The sequence below is a fragment of the Clytia hemisphaerica genome, unplaced genomic scaffold (assembly GCF_902728285.1).
Source record: "Clytia hemisphaerica strain Z4C2 unplaced genomic scaffold, Clytia hemisphaerica genome assembly, whole genome shotgun sequence".
Taxonomy (NCBI): domain Eukaryota; kingdom Metazoa; phylum Cnidaria; class Hydrozoa; order Leptothecata; family Clytiidae; genus Clytia; species Clytia hemisphaerica.
This window is the reverse complement of record NW_027103638.1, coordinates 981,151-1,008,359: the sequence shown is the minus strand read 5'-3', so window position 1 is coordinate 1,008,359 and position 27,209 is coordinate 981,151. Positions and strand designations below refer to the sequence as shown.

General features: G+C 37.1%; 3 protein-coding genes across 5 annotated transcripts in view; 2 read left to right on the top strand and 1 right to left on the bottom strand.

The window, feature by feature from the left end:
* The first annotated feature begins 797 nt into the window (after positions 1-797).
* Positions 798-4,700, top strand: LOC136802781 (chymotrypsin-like elastase family member 2A). The gene is made up of 5 exons (XM_067059541.1): positions 798-914; positions 1,359-1,388; positions 2,160-2,351; positions 3,602-3,817; positions 4,317-4,700. Exons 1-5 carry the CDS (start codon positions 875-877, stop codon positions 4,646-4,648), a joined length of 810 nt encoding a protein of 269 aa, XP_066915642.1. The 5' UTR covers positions 798-874; the 3' UTR covers positions 4,649-4,700.
* An 8,436-nt stretch (positions 4,701-13,136) lies between these two features.
* On the top strand, positions 13,137-23,176 carry LOC136802777 (adipolin-like). 2 transcript variants are annotated; one of them, XM_067059537.1, is made up of 7 exons: positions 13,137-13,316; positions 19,376-19,519; positions 19,918-20,020; positions 20,490-20,638; positions 21,668-21,861; positions 22,332-22,410; positions 23,075-23,176. In XM_067059537.1, exons 1-7 carry the CDS (start codon positions 13,161-13,163, stop codon positions 23,174-23,176), a joined length of 927 nt encoding a protein of 308 aa, XP_066915638.1. In that variant the 5' UTR covers positions 13,137-13,160. The 2 variants fall into 2 exon arrangements, with proteins under 2 accessions (XP_066915638.1, XP_066915637.1); XM_067059536.1 differs by having other exon boundaries at positions 19,909-20,020.
* A 90-nt stretch (positions 23,177-23,266) lies between these two features.
* Positions 23,267-27,209, bottom strand: part of LOC136802783 (MKRN2 opposite strand protein-like) — a 32,564-nt gene continuing 28,621 nt past the window's right edge. Inside the window, exons 3-5 of one of the 2 annotated variants that reach the window (XM_067059542.1) lie at positions 25,523-25,700; positions 24,648-24,873; positions 23,267-23,771 (exon numbers count right to left, since the gene is read on the bottom strand). In XM_067059542.1, the coding sequence (XP_066915643.1) occupies positions 24,675-24,873; positions 25,523-25,700 (377 nt within the window). In that variant the 3' untranslated portion in view covers positions 23,267-23,771; positions 24,648-24,674. The remainder of the gene's footprint in view (positions 23,772-24,647; positions 24,874-25,522; positions 25,701-27,209) is intronic. The other variant, XM_067059543.1, reaches the window with a different exon arrangement.

Genomic DNA, 27,209 nt, shown 5'->3' with positions numbered 1-27,209 from the left:
AACTAGACGGTTCCCGTCGTCGCAAACGCCGGTTAACGGTTTTGCTTGCACATCAAAATCCTTTAAAATACTATAATGTGGGTTAATGCCTGACATCATTTTTGCTTAAAATGCCGAATACAATAATAAAAATTATACTTCTAAACTTTCTACATTAGTCAAAATTTTGTGTCTGTAAGCCTCTTTTTAAGATAACGGAAGTTTGAGTTCAATGAAATGCCATAGTGACCCTGTTAAAATTATCGAGGGTACCCGTCGTTGAAGACGCCCAAAGGTGTCTGAGGTGATGAGAGGGTTGCTTCTAGGAAAAGAAAAAGCCTTAGTTGTGAAGGAGAGGCTCGCGCTTTGCGATCGAGCACTGAAGGTTTTCCCGTTTGTTGGCTTCACATGCGGACAGCTTTAGACCGGCACATATGCAATGCAACCAACATTGAAACCTTTTTAAATAATGTTAGACGAAGTTTAATCATCAAACAACAATGTTGGATTTTGTTGCGAGTGTTGATATAAAATAATTCGAAATCGTGCAACAAAAATGCCACACCTTTTTATTTGAAACTTTGTGACGTCGCAGTACTTTTTCATGAAATTGACGTCAGAACTTTTTTCGTTTACAAATAGCAGTGTAGAGTCTTCTCTAATCCGAGTTTTCTACGCTTGTCAAACTTAGCGCGAGACTTTTTGTATGGAAGGTGGATAGGTTTTCCAGCCGCGGCGTTCAAATTTTAGAAACCTTAACATATGTTACTGGGCTAGCGTTACAGACATTTTTCATAAACTCATTTAGTATAGTAAGATTTACCTAAATGAGCTTCTAAGATGTCATTAATGCTATCAGCGTGATTTTCAGGAAGAGCGATATTTTGGTAGAGCAATGAAGATGAATTTGGCCTTTGTAATAGCCATTTTCGCATGTGAGTATGTTCCAGAAAAAAGGCTTTTGAAAGAAAACCAGTCGAAGTATAAAGGAGACCAAACTTAGTCTGAATCGCAGACCTCTACAAAACCCCTGGTAGTATAAGGAGCACGAGTCCGTTAGTGGATGCCAGCAGCCTAGACCACACTCTATTTCTTTTATAAGAGCAGTTTTATAGAAACATCGAAGCTTAAAATCGCCAAATGATAATAACAATTTAAGATCATATCTGGAATTGCTGAATTTCAAGCACTTTAAGGATTAAAGTACAGCCGAGCCTCATCAAAGATTCTTATAAGAAAAAAGTGGTTAAGCTTACTAATACTCAAGCTTATTGTTTTGTTAGAGTATTAGGTGATAATAACAGGGTTATCAATCTCAAAATTGAACAAGTGATATATTCCTTCCTTCTATTGAGACTTTCATGTATTATTTCTTTCAGCTGTGTTTCTTCAAGGAGATTCAGCAACAAGTAAGTCTACAATGACATTTTACTTTTTCGCTCTCTACGGAAGAATTCCTGAAACTAAACCACTAAAGGTCGATCCATCTACAGTATAAGACTACCTTAAGGGAACTTATTTTGGCGGGAACTAATTTTTGCGGGCAGCAAAAATCCTAAAAGAAATTAATTTTGGTGGGAACTTATTTTGGCGAATGGCGAATTTTTTTAATGTTGGTGGAAAGTAATTTTGGCGAATGACAGCGTAAATTTGTTCTAGTTTGCCTTATTTTGAGCAACTTTGATGATTTTCAGGGTTCATTTAGGCAAAAAAACAAAAAAATCAATTTTAACAGGAACTTATTTTGGCGACTGAGCAAAATATTTAATTTTGGCGGGAACTAATTTTGGCGAATTTCATCTAAATTCGCCAAATCCGCTAAAATTAGTTCTCTTATAACACCCCTTCATCGCAGACCCAGCGAGACCCCTTTCAATTGAAAAATTGACCAAAATATCGTCCCGGTGATAAAAATATACTCCAATTCTATCCCCGCTGAAAATGATCAAATAAACAAATTTTTACTGCACAATAGTGTGCTATTTTTGAAAATGATGGAATTCAAATCCCCATCGATTTTTAGTCCGTTATTTTTTCCCAACCTGCTGAAAAATCCTTCCGAGCCTGTGAGAAAGAAGGCGGTTTTCTAAAAGTTTGTGTGTAGTATTTTTCAGTCTTCTTTAGAAACTAATCGAGGCGGATTGAAAAATAAATAAAAGCATACTTTAATGTTTTTATAGCATGTGGTGTATCCAAAGTTAACAGCCGAGTCATTGCCGGTCAAAATGCCAAGCAAGGTCAATGGCCTTGGCAAGTGGCGTTGTACGTTAAAGGGCGTTTCAGTTGTGGCGGGACTTTGATTCATCCAAGTTGGTTGGTGACTGCAGCGCATTGCATTTTTGCTAAAAGACAACAATACAAAGTGGTTCTGGGTAGGTACTTAGTATATAAATTTGTAAACTATGGTATTTATCTGTAGACACATGTTTCGTCCTTCCCAGGACTCATCAGTGCGGCTCGTGTAAGTGAGCATAGACTGCCGTTGTAGACCATGACATAAACTATGGTATATAAATAATTATTTAAAAAGTATCTTCATCATTTAAAAAGAGCGCGTATTTTAACAAAATCACCAAATACTGAAATTCAGCATTTCCTTAACCATCTCTAAATGAGGCCCCTCGAGCGGTTTGCGTAATGTCGTGATAGGGATTTTTTTCTAACGTGATGCGTGATTTGGATTTTTTTGATTGCGTGATCAGAGGTCAAAACGTGATTGTGATTTGAAAGATTTTTGAGCCGTGATGTGTGATTTTAGTAGGGGGAATTTTGTTCGATTTTTTGGAAAGCTAAGGGGTAGGGGAATCGAAATTACTATGTTTCCAATTTTTTTTCGGACACTTTGGTGTGATTTTCGGACAAATATGACAGTCTTAGGCAAAAATCATAGGGTTAAAAATTAATGAAAATTTTAGCTCGAGAAAACGGAGACCTGTTGTATATTTTTGGAAAGCTCTCAAAAAATTAAGATTAGAGATATATTGCAAGTATAGGTGATTTCTGTACCTAGCTCGAGATATTAACCCTTGAAAACCGTGTTTTTCAGCCAGAAAGCTATTTTGTCCAGTTTTTGCGCTTTTTGAAGCTCAATATCTCGAGATAGGTACTGAAATCACCTATACTTGCAATATATCTCTAATCCTAATTTTTTGAGAGCTTTCCAAAAATATACAACAGGTCTCTGTTTTCTCGAGCTAAAATTTTCATTAATTTTTAACCCTATGATTTTTGCCTGAGACCGTCATATTTGTCCGAAAATCACACGAAAGTTTCCGAAAAAAAAATTGGAAACATAGTAATTTCGATTCCCCTACCCCTTAGCTTTCCAAAAATGTATAACAAGTGCTTTTAACAAAGCAGTCGAGCGATTTTACAAAATGCCCTCTACTAATTTGGGCTTTTTTCAAAGAGATGCGTGATTATCCAATTATTTTTGCTGATTCACGTATTTGTGATTGAAGACAAAAGATTGCATGACATCGTTACCGCTGAGGGGGGAGGGGGCTTACTGAATCTTAAATCTTTGGTTGCATTTAATTCTATTAAGTAGCTTTTAATAGTGTTCTCACGAAACTGTTCTTAGAAATTGGCGTTTAAATAAAGGTACTGAATTCTCTTGAAGGTGAACTTCATCGCAACAAGAACAGTTCAACCGAAGTTGAAATCAAAGTCCGCAAACTGATCAAACACCCTTTGTATCAATACCCTTCAAGACTTAACAATGACATTGCACTCATCAAGTTAGCCAGACCCGTCAAATTGAATGATGACATTGCAGTTGCTTGTTTACCAAAACCTAAAGAGCAAGTGCCAGAAGACAGCAAGTGCTTCATTTCAGGTATGTAACACCCCTGTGTCACAAACCTGATGGGACCCCAGCCCCACTGGAAAATTTGGCAAAAATTCATCCCCGGTGGAAAAATACCCTGAAATTTCAGCCCTACGTTAACTTTGATTTCATCCCCATTTGAAATTCAATGTTTGAAAATTGCACTCCAAACGCATCCCACTCGATTTTTGAACCTTGGAACAATAGAATCTCCATTGGGAGTTTTTATCCCCACTGAGGTAAATTCCACCGGAGCTGTGGGACAAGGATGTTATGTAGATTAGAATCTTCGAATCTTCGAACTGACCAAGACACAGATAACTCGGATGTTTTGTATCGATGGTTTTTAAACTAGGTCTGCTCCAAAAACAGGCAGATATTTAAAAGTAAAGAAGCTAAAGATTATAGTTCATTTTAGCGGGCATGTTTTCGAACTCTACCGCCGGTGTTTTCTTTCCAAAGAAATCTGGTTCCATAACGGCAAATCCACTGTTTCTATTCTTAATAGGTTGGGGAAAGACAAAACATCCAGGCGGTTCAGCTATCCGTTTGCAACACGCTCAAATGAAAGTCATCTCGAATACAGAGTGCAACAAGAAGAACAGCCGTTACAATCCAATCGAACCACAAATGCTTTGCGCTGCTAACCAGAATGCCAAACAATCTGGTTGCCATGGTGATTCCGGTGGCCCGTTTGTTTGCCAAGGCAGCAACGGTCGTTGGGCGCTTCAAGGGGCCGTGAGTTGGGGATCGCCCCGCTGTGATACAACAGATGCAAATACTGTGTTTGCAAGGGTTGCAGAATTTCGAGATTGGATCAATAAATATGTTAAAGTATGAAAAAAAAATAGTGTTTCTTGAAAATTGAAATAAACGTAAAAAATGAAAAAAACTTTAAGATTGGATATTTTTGACAAAAACGATATAGAAAATAGTTTTGCTGGACCAAAAATCTGACCTCAGAGAACTTACTCTAGGGCTACAGATGTTCGAAACGGGGTAACGCAATACAACTTCAATATAGTATCAAACCTAAACTGATAAGACTGGAACGAGATTTTAACTTATGACTGTCACATATTGCTAAAATACGATTTTCCTACCAACTAATTTATTCTACCCTTGCTGGTACTTCATTTGGCAACAAAAAGAGGGCTTTCAAAGTTAAAGTCTGTCAAATAAGGGGAAACAACTACGGAAAATTTCAAATTTCATCTTGCAGCAGGAAGCTTTTTTTGATATTTTTGCACCGCCGTCATATATTTGGCCCAGCGGCGCAGCGCAAGTGGGCCTTAAAAAGCAACTAACCGAAAAGATTTTGGCTTCGTCGGAGCCTGTGCGGGCAATAAATTAACAAGTCTAAGTCCAGGCTAAACCAGCGGCCGATTTAGAATTTTTGCCTCGCCTACCCGCACGATGTTTGACCTACTCTTATATTGGATTGAATTGGTAGTAAAGTCAAATTTCATTCTCTTTATGGCAAAGTATTTTTCAAAGGTTTTCAAGATGGATGGAGTCAGGTCAGGGAGCAAGTGGGAGCATTTGGATGTTGGAGTTTTATATTTCAAGCTTGACAGAGACTTTTTTCAAGAGACAATTTTCCCAAGTAAACTTATGCTGTAACTCATTAAAGGATACAGAGTAACAAAAACATAAAGTAAATCTATTATATACATATATTGCGTATCATTTATCATTAGAATTTTCCCAAGTAAACTTATGTTGTAAGTCATTTAAGGATACTAAAATGAAGCTCATGTGTAAATTTGAATAAGTTTGGAATGTTTTTCATGATGCTACGCCGTAAAAATGGTCAATTTTGGATTTATCGCTCTAAACGGTCTGAAACGGTCGGTGGCTGGATTTTTCAAACCTGACAGAGAATTTTCCCATGTAAACTTATGCTGTAACTCATTAAAGGATACAGAGTAACAAAAACATAAAGTAAATCTATTATATACATATATTGCGTATCATTTATCATTAGAATTTTCCCAAGTAAACTTATGTTGTAAGTCATTTAAGGATACTAAAATGCAGCTCATGTGAGTGTAAATTTGAATAAGTTTGGAATGTTTTTCATGATGCTACGCGTTAAATCGATATTTCTGAACTTTGGCGGTCAACATTATTTTGACATTTGAAGTTTGTGAATTTATTTAAACCGATTTTTTCTTTCATACTAGTAACAAAAATATAAAGTAAATCTATTATATACATATATGTTTTTCATTCAGCCAATTTTCGAACTTTTTTAACTTTTTGAATGTTCTGTATTTTAATCTCTGCCGAAAATGTGTGCATTAGGATTCTAAGATTCGATGTTTTCTTTCAAACCCTAAAATTGCAAAAATACGATTCCGCAAACATTGGTTCTCTTAAGGTATATATATACCCAATACAAACGACATTTGGTTATTGCCACGTCAGCTGGGCCTTCATGCCGCTTCGGCTTCTTGTTTAAGTCTAAGAAAAGGTCTCTTTATCTCCCAACATGAATTTGGAAACGTTTAAGTGAAGTGATTTTATTTTATTTTCAAAAGCTTTGGTTGCACGCATCCCCGAAATTGATTTTAATATAGGGAGTACTCTAATATAGGTGATGCGTATCGTGTATTAAGTTCTCGTCCGAGAGTTACCCCCCATCTTTGCGTTTTTTAATGGTATATTTTACCGAGCAGGCTCAGTAGGTTACACTTTTTCGTGTTATTCGGAACAAGTGATACTTTTATGGACCTACCTGGTTATGCATTTAACAAATATAATTGATATCTACGTGAGCATGACCGTTAAACAATCATTCAGAACACAAATAGTGACGATCTATTAAAATTAGTCGTTTGTTTCTTATAAACTAGGCCAGCGTGTTTCAAACACACTGTTGGCGATCGCTTATTTCCGACAAAATCATCGGAGAAAGAACCTTCTGTAGTGTTCACTACGAAAAGAATTTTCACTTTGTCCATTTTTTTGTTTAGTCGTAGAAGGGCAGGGTTTATTACTTTACACCCTGCGCTGCGGATCTGTCTCTGATAAATTATGTCAAGATTAGAGCAGTTAGGCGAAATTAAAATGTCGAATAAAATGGTCTGAGTGAACCTTACCTGTTTAAAAGCTACTTTATCGTTGATTTGTTACATAGGCCATGCAATCTCAATTCAGGACACTTAATTTACTATCAAAATCGTTGTAGTAAAAAACAAAATGTTTACGCATGCGTTTTAAAACAGCTGTGAAATTATTGTCTCGCTTAACGAAGTAAATCAATTTAACAGCTCTAAGCATAATGTGGCATAATGAACATGGATAAATGAGACGAGCATTGAAATGATAGGGGAATGACGTCATAAACAATACAAAAGTGATGAATACAATAGACTACTTCAGGCTGTTATACATTTTATTTGATCTGCAACTTTTGCCATTATTAGTCAGTACATAACACATGATCAAAGCAAAAGTAAAGCGTAGACCCTAGAGAAAAAAGTTACACTTTGAGGAAGAGGATGGGATATAGCCTAAAAAAATTTTAAAATCTCTCCTATTCAGACAACATGTAAAGAAACTAATGAGTTTATAAAGGTAAGCGAGTCAAACATTTACTTTCGATTTCAAAAACGAGATTTGACTTGTATATATCTACACTGTTAAAATCGCCCTCAGGCGATCGAAAAACGTTTAGAAACCAAAATTTCATGCTCTTGAAATAATCTATCTATCTATCTATTAAAACATCTATCTCATCAAAAAATTTAGTAATTTGGCTAAAAACATTGATGTATGCTTATTAATAGTGATTCTTATAAATAAAGATGCGTTTTTTGAGCTGAAAAATTATTGTTTTACAAAGATCTGCTTGAACCATCTTTTACCTAGTTTCATGCAAAAAACCAATGATCCAATATTTCACAAAGTCTAAAAAACCCTTTTTTTAGCCGTTTTTTTGGCTCAAATTTTCCCAAAAACATTTTTTTTCGAAAATCGGGCTCCGTCACATTCGAGGGTTTATAGTTATGCATCTTTGTGCAAAAAATCATAAAGAATGAATGAGCCAATCTCGAGAAAAGCTAATACCTAAGTAATTGATAATGTGCTTATAAAAAAATATCGAATTTGGCCAGTTTTTCTATAAAAACACGCTAAGCAACCAAAATTTCATGTCTAAACATACATACTCTCTAAAAGTAAGCTCTCATGAGCAAAAAAACATCTATCTCATAAAAAAATTGGGTAATTTGACTAAGAACATTGATGTATGCTTATTAATAGTGAATCTTATAGATAAACATGCGTTTTTTGAGCCAACAAAATTTTTTTGCAAAAATCTGCTTGAGCGATCTTTTACCTATGATGTAGACGATGCTATCGTCCGTTTAAAGTAAATGCGAGAAAGAGTTAGGGAGTCAGGGCGGTTTACGGGAAAAAAGTGGCGGTAGAGTTTTGGAACAACACTGTAAACATCTCCGCCACTGCTTACTCCACCCGAATTTGTCACGCCTCTCCTAAACTATTCCCTTTTTAGTGATCTTGTGTAGACGATAGGATCGTCTACCTATGATGGTACCCTACTTTCAAGCAAAAAATCAGAAAAAATTAATGATCCAAATTTTCACAAATTCCAAAAAACCCGTTTTTTAGCCGTTTTTTGGCCTAAATTTGCCCAAAAAAATTTCTTTTCGAAAATCGGGCTCAGTCACATTTTGGCCACTACCATTTTGCACCTTTGTACCAAAAATCAAAAGATTCCTATGATTCAATCATGAGAAAAGTTGGTAACAGACGAACGAACGAACGAACGAACGAACGAACGAACGAACGAACGAACGAACGAACGAACGAACGAACGAACGAACGAACGAACGAACGAACGAACGAACGAACGAACGAACGAACGAACGAACGAACGAACGAACGAACGAACGAACGAACGAACGAACGAACGAACGAACGAACGAACGAACGAACGAACGAACGAACGAACGAACGAACGAACGAACGAACGAACGAACGAACGAACGAACGAACGAACGAACGAACGAACGAACGAACGAACGAACGAACGAACGGATGAACACAGGTTAATTTATAGGACCCCCACCGGGCTAGGTCCAAAAACGAAGGAAAGTCATGTCAGTCTTATCAAATTATGTTTAGTGGCGATGAAGTGGCTATAAATTGAAACAAGTTACCCCGAATTTGGGGTAACTCTCGGACGAGAATTTTATACACGATTATCATCCCCTATAACAAAACATATCAGAGGGGATGCATGCAGGTCTGTCACCCTACGGAAGACTTTATGGTAATATAGGAAGCGAAACATTGTACATATTATCTCGAAGTATCCTGTAGGTGACAAAAATACCACTTGATTATTTCTATGTTTATACGAAAGTACACAGTAGTATTTGGGACAGTTTAGAGATTGATTTACGACTTTCTGCCAAAAAGCAGCAGTGGGTCATTTCTCGCTTATGTCGGCATTTCACTATTGTACTTTTCAGTAAAAACGACAAGGGTGGCAGAACTAGTTTTGTTTCTTCTCGTTCAGTTGACAGGACTAGGGATTTCTTTGAGTTGATTTTTAAGGTGAAATTTTTTTTAAGTTCATACGCAACGTTGTTATGGAGAATGTGTTGTGTTTTGAGAAATTAAATTTATTGGACAAATCATGACCATGATGACAAGTTAAACAAGCCAATGGTTGATTTATACCAAGAAAATCTTTTTTTCCAAAGGGAAGGTATTAACACTTGATGCCAAATCCTTCAAAATTTTGAAAGAAAGATTTATGTATCTGCCTGGTTAGGACGGATGAGTTCATTGATTGTGTGTACGAGTACGAGAATTTTTTTATCTATTTGGGTAAACTTCGTAGTATGCTATTTGGTTTTGATATTTGATGACTTTCATGACAGAATCTTACAGGATTAAATAAACCTGATGCATAATGTTTTAATATATTTCTATTCCATCGTTGCTACGCTAAACTTTCGAGTTTTAGAGTGTGAAAATAATAGATCAGCGGTAGGGAGCTTATAAACTACCTACCTGTACTGTCTGTAATTAAAGGTTGTTTCAAAATTGACCGAAAAAAAGCATTGCAAAGTAAAAGCTCTTTACTACCACGATTGGCCACCCAGCTGGCACATCATCTAACGTTATTTGTGAACCATTGAAGTATAAGCACGAAGGGCTAGAATCGAATCTCATTGGTAGGATTTGAAGCCAACAAATCCTACCAAAGTTGCACGGCCTTGAGCGACCCGCCTGGTTTTTACACAAATGACAGATTGAAACTAAAATTTACCGCTTAATTTCGAAAAACATATCACTCGAAAACAAAGGAATTGCTAGATTCAATCCGTCATAAAAAATACGGCGCATATTTTAAGGCTTCACTTTTTCTTGCCTGAGAAAGGTTAGAGATTCGATTCTAGCCCTTCGGGTTTATACTTCATTGTTGTGAACGTTATATAAACGTTGAAACAACGTTGTGTGTCAGCTGGGCACGATTCTTTGCGCAGAATATATTTTTTAATCCAGCTCCTGCACACCCCGTTCTCACAGACCCGATAGGATTTTTTCAGCCAATAGGGATAAAAATAATAGACTGAAACTCGATGGGGATTGATATTTTCATTTTTTATGGCTGGGGATTTTTTTTGCTTTTAAGTCAGAAAACTTAGTGGGGATAGGAAAAACAGTAAATATCTTGCAGTGAGAATTGGTTTATTTGATTATTTCGAGTGGGGACTAAAATTTGAGGATAAACTTTCACCGGGAACGATATTTTAGCCCAATTTTTCCGGTGGGTCTGTGAAAAGGGGGTGTTTCTGCAATATAAAAACCACCCTTTGATCATATAAGATTTCACCGCTATCCCGATGCTTGTGGATTGCTTTTGAATTGACTTTGATCCAATTTTTGGAAGCTAATATCCCTAAAGTAGAATCCCAAGTCATAAAAATTATTTATATCCGTTATGATATGCAGCGGAGATCAAATTTTAACGGAAGACTTGACATCCCTTTTAAAATCCTCTGAGTCTTAAATGAGCTATGAAAAAATAATACTCGGACCATGCAGACAGCTCGTTATAAATTTCCATATTTTTCTTGTCAAAATACTAGATTTTAAATGGGTGCCATTGATGATTTACGGTGTCACGCTATGGGTAAAGCTCCCATTGGCTTTGTGTGTTTTTAATTAGAAAACTTATTCTCACTCGAGCGACTTGGCAAGTCTCAAATACCAAACAGTTTACCCTAAGTTTGGTAGGGTTGGAGAAGGACACAAGCCTATTTATGGTTACAATCTTCCGGTGGTGCAAGGTTTTATTCATTCGAATGTTTTAATTAGTCCACCCGAGTTGTTCATTTTGTAAAGCTTAGCAATACACCCATTACAGCTCGCAGGGGTTGCTATCCTTGAGCTTTTCTATTTGACCAAGTACTAAGTTGTAAGTTGCCAAAAATGTCTTAAGAACTGTTGATGAAAAACTCAAATATTCCTATAGCATTATGTAATTTATACAATATATTCCCATCGCAAATAAGAAAATAGCGGCGCGGTGAATATTGATTTATAAGGAGAGTTAGGTATCTCTTTGTACTTTGCTCAAGTTACTAAAATATATGAACGCATTTTCACACTAAATCTTATTCAATGATATACGTTGAACAGTTATCTGATGGTAAACATGGATTGCAAATTTGTTTTGATTTTGGTGAGGTCATTTTGGTGATTGAATGAATGATTGATAACTATCTTATATACTAGCGCTTATCCTTTGGTCCCAGTTAAAAATAGTATGAATTTCCGATGGCTTTCAAACAACGGTTTGCGTGATGGCGTGATTGGGAGTTTTTTGGCGTGATGGCGTGATCTATGGTTTCAAAGAGTGACGTGATTTATAAGAGAATCTTTTTGGTGCGATGGCGTGTTGAGAACTTTCTGGCTTGATGGCGTGATAAGAGAAAATATTTGGCGTTATGGCGTGATCAAGGACTCCACTGGGGGATTTCATGGCTTAGTGATTGGGTATATGAAGTCGTTTTATTTCTTTAGTCTAATCCATTTAAGGATTTAAGGACAGGTTGAATTTCAATGGGTTCTTTTGTCTCGAACGAATAATTTTCTAAAACCGATGGTCTTTTTTCTCTCTCGATGAATCAAATCAAGGTAAGATAGAGAGAAAATACTTTCGATCCGGCAGGCTGTATGCCATTTGGAAGTTTGATTGGCTTAATCATAATCATTCAGATTTCAGACTCTCTCACTGAAAGGTCATTAGTTAGTCATGACAAGCAAATGACATAACTGGCGGTGCTAATGTTACGCAGAATAGTACTCCTGGAGCTTTAGTTTCAATCCCATGCCGCTAACATGAGTAAAATCAGACAAATTGAATGTCAGTCGAATTTTGAACACCTATAAAACGCTGTTGCGTGTAGGTAGCATGAAAATATGGTTTTTGTCATGCTAAATTGAAATAAAACATCCAATAACATTGACAATAATTAGGACAGCTGTTTGACTACCTGGAAAGATCAAAGAAGTGTGTTAAGTTCAGATTTCAGACTCTCTCGCTGAAAGGTCATTGGTTAGTCATGACAAGTCAATGACATCACTGGCGGTGCTAGTGTGACGCAGAATAGTACTCCTGGTTCTATTTATCATATGACTTCTTGTTTACTATATTTCCTCCGTAATTGACAGGTGTCAAATGTTATAACTTGTCAAGAGATTTGAAATACAGCAGTTACTATATCTTACAATTTCTTAAAATGAATAGATTTATCAATCGGATTAAATCGCTGACGCAGTGTACAATATTTGCTTACTTTTGAGTTTGGTTCTTATGGATGTTTTTTTCTTCTATTTGTCAGTTTCATTTATGGTCTGGAAACTCTGAATGTAATCACAAATTTGAGTGCTAGGGGTATATAGTGGTCAACAGTATTTTTGGGGTAAGGGAGACAGGATTGGTTAACATCATGCGTGAAAGTGGTGAAAGCGACCAGCGACCAGCGACCTTTGACCAGTGTGGTGTGTAGAGGAGTTTGTCGTCTTGCTTCTGTATACAATTTTTCTCATAATCAACTCCAATTTTTAGGCCCTGGTTTTATATCATATTTTTGCTTATTGGGAAAAGGGCTTTCGTTTGCCATGGTCATTATTGTCTAAAAAGCTTTACTTTAATAGATTGTGAAACAAATCGGCTAATTTGAGGACTCGAGCATTAGCAGCCTGGCTGTTTATAAGAAAAAATGTGTATTCAGCTTACTAGAGGTATCTGAAAAGTTAAAAGTATTTTTGTAGATTATTTATCCTTTTAGAGCATAAAAACATGAAACAAAACACCATGAGGATAACCATGATGTTATATTTCTTCCTTGGATGTATAGAATGCAACAAATACTTAGAGCTGGACAAGAAGACACAGAGCCAAGTCATGAAACTCGGACAGCAAATTTTCGGACAACATTCGAACAGAAAAACGACTGTAAGTTTTGGTATTTTTGTTTGAAATCGAGTTATGACTTTTTCACGAGTTAAAAAGAGATCTGATTCATATTTTTGCGGTCCCAGCTGGCACACAACGTTGTTTCAACGTTCATCCAACGTTATATGGACGTTGTGAACGTTAGAAAAACGTTAAAACAACATCAATCTCGTTCCCTGCGTATAATTGCCTTCTTACTGCTTACGGATATCGCCAGATAATTATCTGGCGTCCATCAGTAACTTAAGTTTGAGATACACGGGGACGAGGTTAGCTAGCACAATATAGTATCAGTGGTAAAACAAGACTATTATTAGTTAGATGTCCATAAAAATGCAATGGTCATATACTGTCAGTTCCTGTCGTTCATTTATTTCCTCACGCCTTAAACATTAACGAGTTTATGTATTTGTACTTTTGGGGACGGCGGAGCAAATTTTTTTTCCGTAGACGGGCGGAAATATCTTTAATGGTCGGAAATATCATAGCGTAATGGTCGGAAATATCATAGCGTAATGGTCGGAAATATCTTTTGATGGTCGGAAATATCCAAAACTCTGAAAATTTGAAAATTTAATGGTCAGAAATATCATTTGATGGTCGGAAATATCATTTGATGGTCGGAAGTATCTTTTGATGGTCGGAAATATCATTTGATGGTCGGAAATATTCAAAGCTCTAAAAATTTGAAAACTTAATGGTCGGAAATATCCCGCGCTTTTAAAAATGCTTCATCAGCAAAAAAATGTAAACAAAGATGGTAGCAAAGTTGGTGTTGTGTGGCCAACTTGTTGTGTGTGCCAGACGGTTGGCAATAGATATCATACTCCAGGATGCAAGTGAAATTTTTCAATCCGCGGACGTAGACGGGGGTTCGGTTATTATCAGTTAGGGTTAGGGTTGGAGCTCGAGAGTCACAATATAAGGCCGAAGGCCTTCTTAGGGGCATTCGTACCCTGAGACCTAACTTTGGATCCCGTAGGGATCCTTGTAGGGGCACCGGTAGGGTTGGGAGCTTTCTTAATTAAGGTCTGTAAATTACACACTATAAGTATTTGTGAATGACAGCTTTTTATCGTGTCTCGTTGACGCAAGCGGTTAGGTGTTGGGTTTGTAAATCAAGGTTGCTTGCATTTGGTGGTTCGAGCCGGGGTGCATCCTGGAGTATGATATTGTTTGCCAACCGTGCCAGACAAGCTTTTTAGGGAGAGAAAGTGGTATTGAACTTTTTATTCAAACAATACTTTTCGTTCTTTATTGTCTTTTTTATATCCTTTCCTCCTCTAGCCCCCACTGTAAGGGTCATTTGTTGGCCAAATTTTCACTGCATGCACTGCCAGCTGGATGCACTGTAAGGGTTCGATTTTGGACGCCAAATTTTCCGCCGAACGTATGGTCATTTTCAGATCGAGTGCCCCCCGGGTAAGGTCTAGAATGGGAGGGTGTCCATAGGTAGGGTTGGGACTAGCTTTAGGGTGATTTGAGAGTAGTGGGGGCTAGAGGAGGAAAGGATATAAAAAAGACAAGAAAGAAAGAAGAGTCGTGTTTGAATAAAAAGTTTATTACCACTTTCTCTCCCTAAAAAGCTGTCTATGTCTTGTGTAAAGTACTGTATAAAGAACTAAGAAACAGAACAGTTCTCAGATAGTGTCCCAAAAACTTAAAATAAAAAACTACTCTGGCACACACAACACCAATGACCCAATACCCCCTGAATCACGGAATGATGGATAGGAAAATTATCGGGGAAAAAAATTGCTCGTCGCGCTCTGAGCAATCAGCGAAATCTCAACAACACCTTTGCTACCATCTTTGTTTACATTTTTTTGCTGATGAAGAATTTTTAAAAGCGCGGGATATTTCCGACCATTAAATTTTCAAATTTTTAGAGCTTTGGATATTTCCGACCATCAAATGATATTTCCGACCATCAAATGATATTTCTGACCATTAAATTTTCAAATTTTCAGAGTTTTGGATATTTCCGACCATCAAAAGATATTTCCGACCATCAAATGATATTTCCGACCATTACGCTATGATATTTCCGACCATTAAAGATATTTCCGCCCGTCTACGGAAAAAAAAACTGCGACGGCGGAGTGACTGAAGCGATTTGGAATAACCTGCAGTTCTGACCCGCAAAATCGAGGACGGTAAAAGTGCTGATTAACCGTCGTCCTCAGTTGATCATGATCTAGTCAAATTATAGAACCTTCCCGTCTCCGTCGCAGAAAATACACATACATAAGCTCGGTATTATTAGCGAGTTCACGTATGGCACTTTTTCTGTGACGGAGCGACTAGTTTTTGATTAGTCTATACATACGACTTCTGAATACACCTTTTCGACCGTAGTCGCGCGGTCAGGCTCGTGCCATTTAATTACAGTTGACGCTCTCTAATTCGATCTTCAAGGGGAATTGGATTTTCATCGGATAAGGGAGCTTATCGAATAGTAGAGCGTCGTTTATGAGAGTTTCTTGTTGACTGGGACTTTAAATTTCATCGAATAAGGGAGCCTATCGAATAGTAGAACGTCGAATTAGAGAACGTCAACTGTATTTAATTATCCCCCTAAACTCGATCCAATCCTTTTTTGACACATTGTCTATAGGTGCGAAAAAAGGACTGGGATGGTTTTAGTGGGATAAAGCAGACGCGGCTACGGTCGAAAAGGTATGTACGTATAATACGGAAATTCACCCTTTTCGTAAATTTTTGAAACAAGCTGTTAGTGAAAGTATAAATGTATTAACATTGGATAGAGTTAGAATTAGATGGCGATTTTGTGCTCGTTGAAAAGATAATCGCGAGTGGGATATTAGAATGAGCGAATGTGAAGATGTTCGAAAAGATGAAAATCAACTCCTAGTAGAATCAAGTGAGAAAAGAAACTTAAACTTAAAAGATCATCGAAATGCGAAAATCTTTAAAGACACCTACCATCAAAAGATACCTTAAATGAAAAAATTTTGGCGCAAAGAAGATTTGGCGGATTTGCTGAATTTAGCCAATATCTCTCAAATTATTAAAAGCTCCTACCAAAAATTTCGTCAATTTCTTCCTTGAAGGTATTGCTTTGAATGTCTGACTGGTTGACCTTTTTTACAGTTTTTTGACCTGCTTTTTACAGTTACAGTTTTTTTTTGGACTGCTAAATAAACTAGATTTCCATTTTTGGAAAATGTCAAAAAATATTGATAATTTGAGGCCCTATAAAGGCATTAAAGACCCCTTGTTTTGTCTTTTAAGCTACTATAATTGCCGCCGCAGAGAGCCTAAAGCGACCGAGGGTGGCATTCATAGCTTTATGCATAAGGAAGTTGGGGGAATCATCTCATAATTTTGCGCGCGTTTTTCAGTATTTTAGTTCCACATAAATGGTGTCCCGGTAGCATTTTTATCTTGACGGTCTCTCTATTGTTTTATCATGATCAAAAAGGATTTTCCAGAGTTAATTGATCTGATTACCCATTTTGAAAGCTCAGTTTGTCTTTTTCTTATCTCTAGAGAATTAACGAACTCCCTTGTTTGTACCACAAGTAGTTATCAAGCGGTCCGCGTTAAAAAAATCACCTAACACAAAGTATTTGAATAGTTAAAGGGACATTACAGTAGTAAAATGTAAATATTGCGCAAACCACATGTCATTAAAGAGAACAATTAAAATCACGTGTCCAAAACAAACTTGTAAAACAATTGAGCAATCAAAATTAGCCATATTTGGTTTGATTTTTTATTTTGACATGTGACATTTGTTTTGATTTTGTATCTGCTGCATACAGTTTGTTTACAAATTTCGCAAGTACTGTTATGTCCCTTTAAGTTACTAAACAAACGTGTACATTATGAGAGCATCCTTAAATACATGGTTTTTATAGAAAACCAATAAGTTATGGCTCTGACTGGGCGGTTCTGAGTTTTTCAGACTTAAATGTTCTTGTCATATTAATTAAAATTGGAAATCTATACTTCTCAGTAATTTCTGCAATCTGAGGCTCCGATTGTTCTTAATTTGTTCTTAGGTTTTGGCCAAATCTCAGCCTTGTATTTTTATGAAATTGTTCTTATAAAAAAAACGTGTAAGGCAAGGTACGGATGTCACTCTATGTACTCTAGGTAGAAAAACAAAATGGGCTTTACTTTTGAAACTAAAACTGTAAATCACTCCCTTGACACATTTGTTAGCATTTGAAGACTGAATTTTGTCTCAGATCAGATGAAAAAATTACTGTAGGGCTAATACCATTCCTTTTGAAAGCAAATTCTACTCTCACAGGATAAAATCTTAAAATCCTAGGCCTGAGAAATGGCCATTTTCGGGGTTGGGATTAGCCCTGGAAAAGTGAAACAACTACAGGCCTGGAAAATGGCCATTTCCCAGGCCTGTGTTTTCCAAATTTCAGGGTGTAAAGTGACAATTTCTCAGGAAATCTGTATTACCCAAAATTGAATTAGATTTAATAAATTAGTAAATGCATTTGATCATTTTGTGAGCATTGGCTCGATAGCTCCCATTAGTCCTGTCATGTACTTGCGCTACTTTGAGAATCCCGGCACTTTTGTCACAACAGCGGAGCTGCACCTGAGAGCCAACTTATTGACCTCAAACGGTAGATGTTATATCGAATGGCCAATCGTCACCTTTTTATATTTCCTATCTCTTATCCTATTTTTCTCTTTTCTGACTGTCTGAGACTTTGTTTTTTATTTTTTATTTTCTAATTATCTAATTTTAAGTTTTGATCCGTCAATCCTATTTCGTCCAATCAAATCATCGCATCGTATGGGGTTCGAACCCTCGCCAAAGAAAGACCTTCGTTTTCGGAAGCCAGCACTCTCTCCACTGAGCCATCGCCGCATGCCAGATTCCGCAATTTGAAAGAACTTATATCAAACGGACAAATCTCTTTATATAGTCCTACACAGTCACAGGGTACGAGTGCCCCTATGAGAACCTTCGGTCCTTTATTGTGACTCTCGAGCTCCAACCCTAACCTTAACTGATGATAACCGAACCCCCGTCTTCCAGGGTGACTTTTAGCGATGCGCGGATGAGAAAATAAATAAGGTGACTTTTGGCCATCCGATCTAAGAGCATCCACCTTTGCGCATGCGTAGCTCAGAAATTCCAAGCCTGGCAAAGACCCATTTTAATTCAGGGTGGGTTTTCAAATTTCTGATCTTTTGAAAAATAAATCCCACCCCGAGAAATCCCAGGCCTGGATAATGGCCATTTTCGGGGTGGGAAAGTTTGTATAAAAATTTTCCCAGGCTTGTAAAATGGCCAAAATCACCCCTGAAATTGAATTGAATTATGTAATCGTTAAAAAGTCTCAGGGCTAAAAAAAATCCCACCCCGAAAATGGCCATTTCCCAGGCTTGGGATTTTAAGATTTTTTCCTGTGTCTTGTGTTCGTTTTGCTGCGGTGGTACTTTAATGAAAATTATGGCTAGTATTTAGTATCCAAAAATGTAAAAACACCTCATTTTTGGGAAGTAACACATGACAATAGTTTTGTTGAACAAGTTTCTTGTGTCAATCTTTTGATAACTAAATCACCGAAACATTAAACTGTTACTACTTCATTAATCATGTGATCGAATTTTCGTTGCGATTATTTACACTTCAAAGCCATACATTTTACGAAAAGAAGGTTTTATCTTATAACCAGGTAGACAAATCACTATCTAAAAAATAAGCCCAAAGCCGAAGAAAATTCGTAAACGGGTTTTTTCCCGTATACCGCCATAACGCCATATTTTCCCGCCATTGCTATCATTGAAACGGACGATAACATCGTCTAATAACCAGGTAATTTTTCCCAAGAAAAAACAATTACTGAAATATTAAAGAGCTAGTCTGAATCGCAGACCTCAGATAGTATAGGTCTGCTTAATGATCTGTCAACCATACGGGGCGTTGAATAGGTCAATTCCCAGCTGGCACACAACGTTCTTTCAACGTCAATTTAATGTTCACAACGTCCATTTAACGTTAGATGAACGTTGAGACAACGTTGTGTGTCATCTGGGTTGAAACATTTCATCCATAGGGTGTGGCAGTTCCACAACAACCCCGTGAAAGACCACCTAAAAAGAAACTGGACCCGAAGGAAACTTGGGCTGTATGGCAAAAGTCATTGCGCCAAAAAGAATTGCTGACTCAGCGCAAAGAAAAAAACACACAAAGAAAAAAGGTAAAATAAATTGATTAACTGAAATAGTGCTCCTACATGTTTTTTGTAAGAACAAACTGCATAAGAACTTATATGGTTACAATTGGCAAAATCTTAAGAACAAGTTAAGAACATTTTAAGACTTTGCAGACTAAAGTATCAAATTTCTTAGAAAAATACTCACATAATTTTGAAAATAAGAGCATGTTAAGAAAGCTTTTAGGCTTAAAACTGAAAAAGTTAAGAACATAGAATTTAGATGTTCTCATAAAAAACGTATACATCCAAAACAAATGAGGCTTTTTGCCTCGGTTGTTCCACCAGTAAGATTTAGGTGTGTTTTTCCCTTTGCAAACACATCATATAAAGGTCTAAAGAAGAATTCAACTAAACTACATGCATTTTCATAGGCTCCAAAGAGACGGCCGAGACCGACAAAAGAGCCACTCCCACCAGCATCGGTGATGTCATTAAAGGATATGGTTTCTCAATTCCGAAGAGTGCTAAGAACACAAAAATCTTGTAAGTATCCCCACAAGGTTACCCATCTCTGTCTGTCGTCTGTGTGCCCTTTAGACTAGACTGGAGTCGTTTATAATGCGTATAATACAGTAGTATAGGCGTTATATGATAATACAGTTATTGTTACGGGATTACTTTTTGCTTTATTTCTACTATGTCTGAATTAGTCGTCTAGCTTGCTAGACTACCTTTAGCATTGTTGGAATAGTCGGATGATGCTAAACCTATGTTGTGTAGGGGTCTGCTGAAGGTGGGTGTGTTACTTTGCGCCTTTGGTAGTATACAGAGGTTTCCAGTAGCGTAGCCAAGGGGTTCGATTTGCTTAAGGGATCGCCCCTACGGATTTGGAAAAACTCTATAGCCGAGAAATTCGGACGGGTACAATTTCAAAATGCGATTTGCCATTGATGCAAAAATGATGCTCCTATGCTGAGACATTAAATTACTTTACAACTTTCTTCCCTTCTAGTTGGTCTGAAACCAAGTCAACGGGTTGTGAACAACGTTAGTGAGATGATGGCAGCCGGTATTCCCGACATTTTATCGGGATTCGCTATTTCGACGCACGTCAACATACCATTACGTCATCGATCAACTATCGAGCTTGATAAATACGAGGTAGTTTATTTATTTCATCTAGTAAAACTTCCACCCCATCATATTAGGAAATTTTATGGAAAAAGGAATTAGTCCTAGTTTAGACGGCCCGGGGGGGGGGGCAGCCAAGCAAAATGACTGACGGGTATGTGCGGGCACTAAGGGTGTCTTTTTCAAGGCACCTCAAATGCACTGTAAGGGTCGGAAAAACTAGAGATGCACTGTAAGGGTAGAAATTTCAGAAAATTCTTGAAAAATCTAGATATTTTGACCAAAAATGCTAGAATTTTGACCATTTTTTGCACGAAAGGGATCGAAAATTTGGGGGAAAATGCACTCTAAGGGTATGATTTTCACTGATTTTTGCTGCACTGTAAGGGTGCAATTTTAAAAGCCAATTTTTGGCCCGCACATACCGTCAGTCCGCAAACCCAGTGCCCCCCCCCCCGGGTTAGACGGGCAGAAAGTTGGATGTCTAAAATCAATGCATTTCTTCTTCATCTCCCTTTTTTGACGTCAATGCTTCTTTCAATCTTTTGTAAGCTAACAATTTAATAGGCAACCTTCTACCCACTCATTACCACCTTTAACAATTAGAATAGACAGGGCAGAAAGTCGGTCGTCTATTTCATTTGAGGAGTGATATTCAGTATCAGTGGTAGTAAGCCAATCAAGAAAGTCAAGAATTTCCTAGCTTTGAAAAGATTCGGAAAAACTACGTGAGAAGGGGTTGGACCACATTTCGCACTAAACTACACTTCGTATTTATTCATTAAATAGTTCTTAAAGAAAATGGACCCATCTACATAGTGTTGCGCATAAATCTTCCAGATTTCTGTCATCCCCTCACCTCTTGTACGCAGAGAACAACAGAAAAGAAACTATAGAGGCCCCTATAGACATACGCTTTTTCTAAGCCTTTGCCCTTCCATTCACATTAGCCTAGAAAAATGAAGCGTTTGAGTTTTCAAGCGTTCTGAAATCATCGAACATTTTATCCGTATTCAGCAGACCTAGCCTCTCTTCAATGTTTTCATTTTATTTTTCTAGACCAACAAACAAGGTGCCTTTTTGCGTGGTTCTGGTGTCAGTTTAAAGTCCGGACGTTTTACCGCTCCAACAACTGCGGTTTACTCGTTCCACGGAACTGTTCATATTTCATTACCGAAAGGAATGAAAGAGTTTGCGCGGAAGGATTTTGTGACAGCTAGTATTTGTATTGACGCCCAATGTAAAAAACACATGTAAGTTTTTTTTACGAAAGTTTTCTTTACCGAGAGCACAACACTTTGCCTTTCTCTGAAATTCAACATGTGGCCCTTGGTCCTTTCCTTTTTCCTTGCCTTCTTTAAATTTCCATCTCCTGAAACTATTCTACCAAAGAACTATGATGGACACTATATGAACTTCCCAATCTCATGAAGCTTTTGCCGTCTCTTTTGGATAAGATTCCACTGAATTTTCCGGGTTAGCCGACTGAAGACCGTAGAGTTTTCTAGAGTAATGGAAAAAAGGTTGTGCTGAGTTAGAAAACTGGCTAACTTTTTCATCAAGCTTATTTTCCAATCCAGGATCCTGGACTTTTTTCCGCTAGAGAGAGGCAGTGGAATCTTAGTCCAAAAAGTTGAATCTTACACGAAGTGACAGTGCCCATCCTATGAAGCGTCAAGGTTAAAAAAGCTAAGGAAGGTAATATTTGCTTCTTCATGTATAGGTCAATCAGTTCGACATCAGGACTTCGTAGTAACAGTCGAATATTTTCTTTGAATGTCAGTGGTTACATGTATCTTGAGGTAGGTCAAAATTCAGTTTTTCCTCTCACTCTCACTCTCTTTCAGAATACGGAAAGTCGTTGTTATTTAGTACGCCAAATTACATGGTCCATCCCATTGACTTCCAAGCCCGAAGCACTAGACTCGAGACTCGTGGATGTGAAATGAAACCACTTAACTTATTTCTCTTCCAGAACGCCTGCGCGTGGTTTTTACACAAACGCCGGATTGAAAGTAAAATCTATCGCTAGATTTCAAAAAATGCAGTCCTCAAAAACCACTAGATACAATCCGTCGTGATTATTATGGTGCGTTCTAGGCGCGTTCTGGATGGGAAATAAGTGGCTTCACTTTTTGTTGCCAGCGAAAGGTTAGAGATTCTAGATCTAGCCCTTCGGGCTTTAAACTCAATGGTCCACCCTCTCTCTTTTGAGTTCTGCAAAGAATGAATTATTAATCAAATGTTATTTTAATTTATGCATATTGATTTTATCTAACTTGCTTTACAAAATATTTTAAAATCTAAACGAATTATTTAACGGTTTTGTCTAACTTTAAATCTATCAAAATTATTTTGAAATTGAAATTAAATTTAATGACACTTTTGTCTAACTTCAAATCTATTACAAAATATATTTTTAGTTGATATTCAATTTAATGACATTATATTTACATTTAATGACAGGCCAATCGTTTCGTGTCAGTGTTTATCCACAACCAATCGCAGCGTTACAACATCAATATCATTCGAGGCTCCTACTTTTCTGGTATGTTAGTCGGAACATAACTCCAATTTGATTGGGAAAATTTGTTCGAGAATTTCTAACAAGTATTAGCAAATTGTAAATCAATGTTTCGTAACAATTGAATGAAATGTCGGGTGTCTACTTTTTACGGAAAAAAAGAAGATATTGTTTGGAGCTCAACCATCAAGCACAACCCTCGCAACAATGACAAATATAATTGCATTTGGAGCTTTTCGTTTTGGCCAGTAATCTTGGCGTATCTCCACACGTTTCAGTACCCATTTGGCGACGATGTAAAATCCAATCAATATTATTTAAAAATTTAAGATTTATTATTATATTCCGTTATATTTAGCCTCCATCATCTTTATCAACCCTTACTCATTTTGTATCCATTATCATCCAAGTCTAAGTTCCAAGCTTTGAATTTAAAGTTTCCCAAAGTCCTTTTTCAAATGTAGTTCCATATTGAGAGTCTCAATCTTCGATAGGTCTTCAGTTGCGCATTTTAACTGACAAACGTTGAAACATAAATCTTTTTCAACGAGAAAAATAAAATTTTACCTTCTTTTGTTTTTGATTTTTTGTTGACTTTTTGTCAATTTGTGTTCGAGTGCATCAATAAACATTTTCAACCTGTAAAAAATTAAATTGACATTCTAGACTAAAATTTAATTTTTATGGTGTGTTGCAACGGACGGGGGAGGAGTTTAATTAGAATTTTTATGAGATTTTTAACCAAATTTATTAAGACGAAGTTGTACATTTTAAAGCTTAATCTACATAATTAGATGTTATACATTTCAAATATCAGTTTCATGAAGTTTTCAAAATTCTTATGAGGGCGAGGGTACAACAACTCACTCTGAAAAATTTTTCCTCAAAAAATTGTCTAAAAAATTCACTGAATCACAAAAGTTTTGACTCTAAAATTCCAACTGTCTACAAACTGGTTCCCAATAGACCTTATCGGAGTTTTTGATTTTTCTAAAAAAGCGATGCATTGTGGGATTGTTTCGAGTGTATTACAATAGAATTCCCTTGAGGAATTCCTAAGAGATTTCTATTGTAATACACTCGAAACAATCCCACAATGCATCGCTTTTTTAGAAAAATCAAAAACTCCGATAAGGTCTATTTTTAGGTCACTTTTTTATGATTCTGATAACGCTCACGATTTTTTATTGCAATCAAAAAGTGATACATGTGTGGCTCTTGGTAAGTGGAGTCGGAGCAAGTTTGCGGCTGCAGTCGGAAGGCTCCTCTATCGATATGCCCGAAGGTAGGAAAGGGGCGTCTCTTTCTCTCTGGATTTCTCCCCTTATCCTTGATCCTTTTCTTAATTGCTGAGTGTCAATGAGAGAGCTATTAAGAACCATTTTTGTAAGTCTTTAGTATGTTCCGACCAGGGATCGAACCCAAGTCATCATAGCATCATAGCCAATCACTCTGCCTTAGCACTATGCTACGGCTCTAGGAACAAGATAGGTTCCCGACAGGTAGGGTACCTACTATTTTGTGAAGTGTAATAGCTTTCACCTATTGACCACTTTGTTGAAAATGACAACCATTCTCTGACCAAAGGATACTCTTGTGTAGCTTCAAATATTTCGCTACTTTTTTGGTAGTGGGTAGAATGTGATCTTGCACAAAATCCTGCTTGTTCATTTCTCGGCCTTGTATTTTGGATAACATACGGATGACGTAATCATAACAATTCAACTGATTCTCATCATATCTAGAAATGAATAAAATAGTTCACGAATTAAAAAAATAAAAGTTGCCTGGCAAGTAACCCAACGCATAATACCTATATACCTATATACCTACACTGAACTATAATACCTACATTATATATTATTAGGTATTATATTATGTAGGTAGACAGTATGTACATACTGGTTTTATTATACCCTGGGGGGGGGGTTCTAAAATTTCTAAACGACGGCATGAGCCACTTAAATACTTTTAAAAGCGGACCCTTACAGTCCAGCTCCTTATTGTCACAAAAGTTCTCTTACAGTGAGTGCATTTTTTTCACCAATTTCCAAACTTTATAGTGCACCATAGAACAAATGCTTTGAAAATATCTTCCTTAAAATGAGCCCTTGCCCCTATGCATATTCGCCTGCATTTCTAGTATCTCAAAAAATGGCTAATTTGGATTTTTCAATTGTTTTACAAGTTTGTTTTGGGCACGTGATTTTAATTGTTCTCTTTAATGACACGTGGTTCGCGCAATGTTTTTTACTACTTTAATGTCCCTTTAAGGACAGCCATATACCTCAGGTCGGACCATATGAGTGGCCTCTCCTGTTTATACACTGACAAAAACCCTTTTTCCGGTATTAAAAGGTATCTGAACAAATGATCCCTTATCGACATACCTTTCTTTTGTCCATTGAGTATCTTTCAGTGACGAAGACAGGCACTTATTCCATTTTTTCATCCATTCTTTCTCCTCGTCACTCGGGCTACCATCTTTGATCAGTACAATACAAGCACACTCGTCCCAGCCTTCTTTTTCTTTTTGAACACCAACTGAATCGAAATTGAATACATCGCCTGGAATGAATAAATAAAAATTGGTGACCAATTTGATCGCTGTAAACAGACAGTGAAGGAAAGTAGCGGTATGTAACACCTACAAAGTAACAAGCTGTAGCAATGGGTAACTATTTGAAAATGATGGCCTTCGAACTATCAAAACTTGAAAATTTCTGTACCGGAGATGGTTGTTCTGGTAAGTATACAATGTAGATTCTAATGTTTCACTTGTAATTCTGTTGTTATCGTTGAAGTATTTAAAAGCGCAGTAGTGTAGTGAAATATAAATCTTGAATGCTGTTTAGTAGGTCGGAATTCGATTCCCAATCCGTGCGATTCACTTGGCAAATGAATGTCCCTTTGCCAGGTCATGTGAGCAGGGGATCGGATACACAAAAACTCTCTCGGTGACTGTGTTAGATATCGATTGGGGTTGATGAATCATATGGTGGATTCGAAGGCCCTCTTGATTCTGGTGGTTCTGATTAGCGATTTTATCAATGTACGATACTGGTGACCATTATAATAAAATAGTAGATTTCTGGTCAATGCAATGCTGGAATCAGTGGCGCTGTCGAATATAATAGTGGAATAATCGATGCTTAATATTGGGCATGAAAGAAGCCAGACATGAAAAGAGTCCAGTGGTGGTGACCTAAGGTATTTAAAGTCACGAGATTTGATCTTCCAGGCCCGGTCCGCACTTTGTGTCAGATGGACCTTGAAAATTCCATAACGATATAGACCAGATTTTCCAAATTTTGATGTGTTTTGCGGTGGATTTGAGGTGAAGAAATCTCTTTTAATACCTAAAATCACATTTTTTGACTATTTTAAACAACTAAAGTTCTTTTTCTAAGTGAGATTTTCCTATTAACACGTGGGAACCACTATCAACGGAATTACTTTAATTGCGCTGGTATGGTTTTCATATGGTAGCGAACAAGAGTGCACGCTAAGTGAATGGACATTAAAAGTTTTGGTTATAGAAACGTGGAACAGAGTTAAAACTCGAATAGTATGACAAACTCCTTAGAATCGGTCGAAACCATAAAGCCCGGAAGGGTTTAGACATTTATCTTTAACCTTTCTAAAGCAAGAAAAAGTGAAGCTTTAAGATTTGCGCTGCATTATGAATGACGGACTGAATCTAGCTCCTTCTTTGTTTTTAAGCGGTATATTTTTTGAGATCTTGCGATAGTTTTTACTTCCAATCTGGGGTTTGAGTGAAAACCACGCAGATCATGTGTTTTGGATGGGAAATAGTGGCTTTATTTCCCACCCATGAATAGCGGGTCTAGCCCCTTCAAAGCTTTGAAGTCAATGGTCGAAATGGGCTCTTCCAGAAAATGTCCATACACGGAGGGTAGTAAAAAATCTACAAAATCTGCTTTGTCCGAGGGGTAAACTTGCTCTGTTTGGGGATAATTTTGAATGTCCAGGGGGTCAACTGATGCTTGTCCAGGGAGTTAGACCTGCTGTCCGAGGGGTCAAAAGTCACAATGTCCGGGGGTAAATTTCCATAAA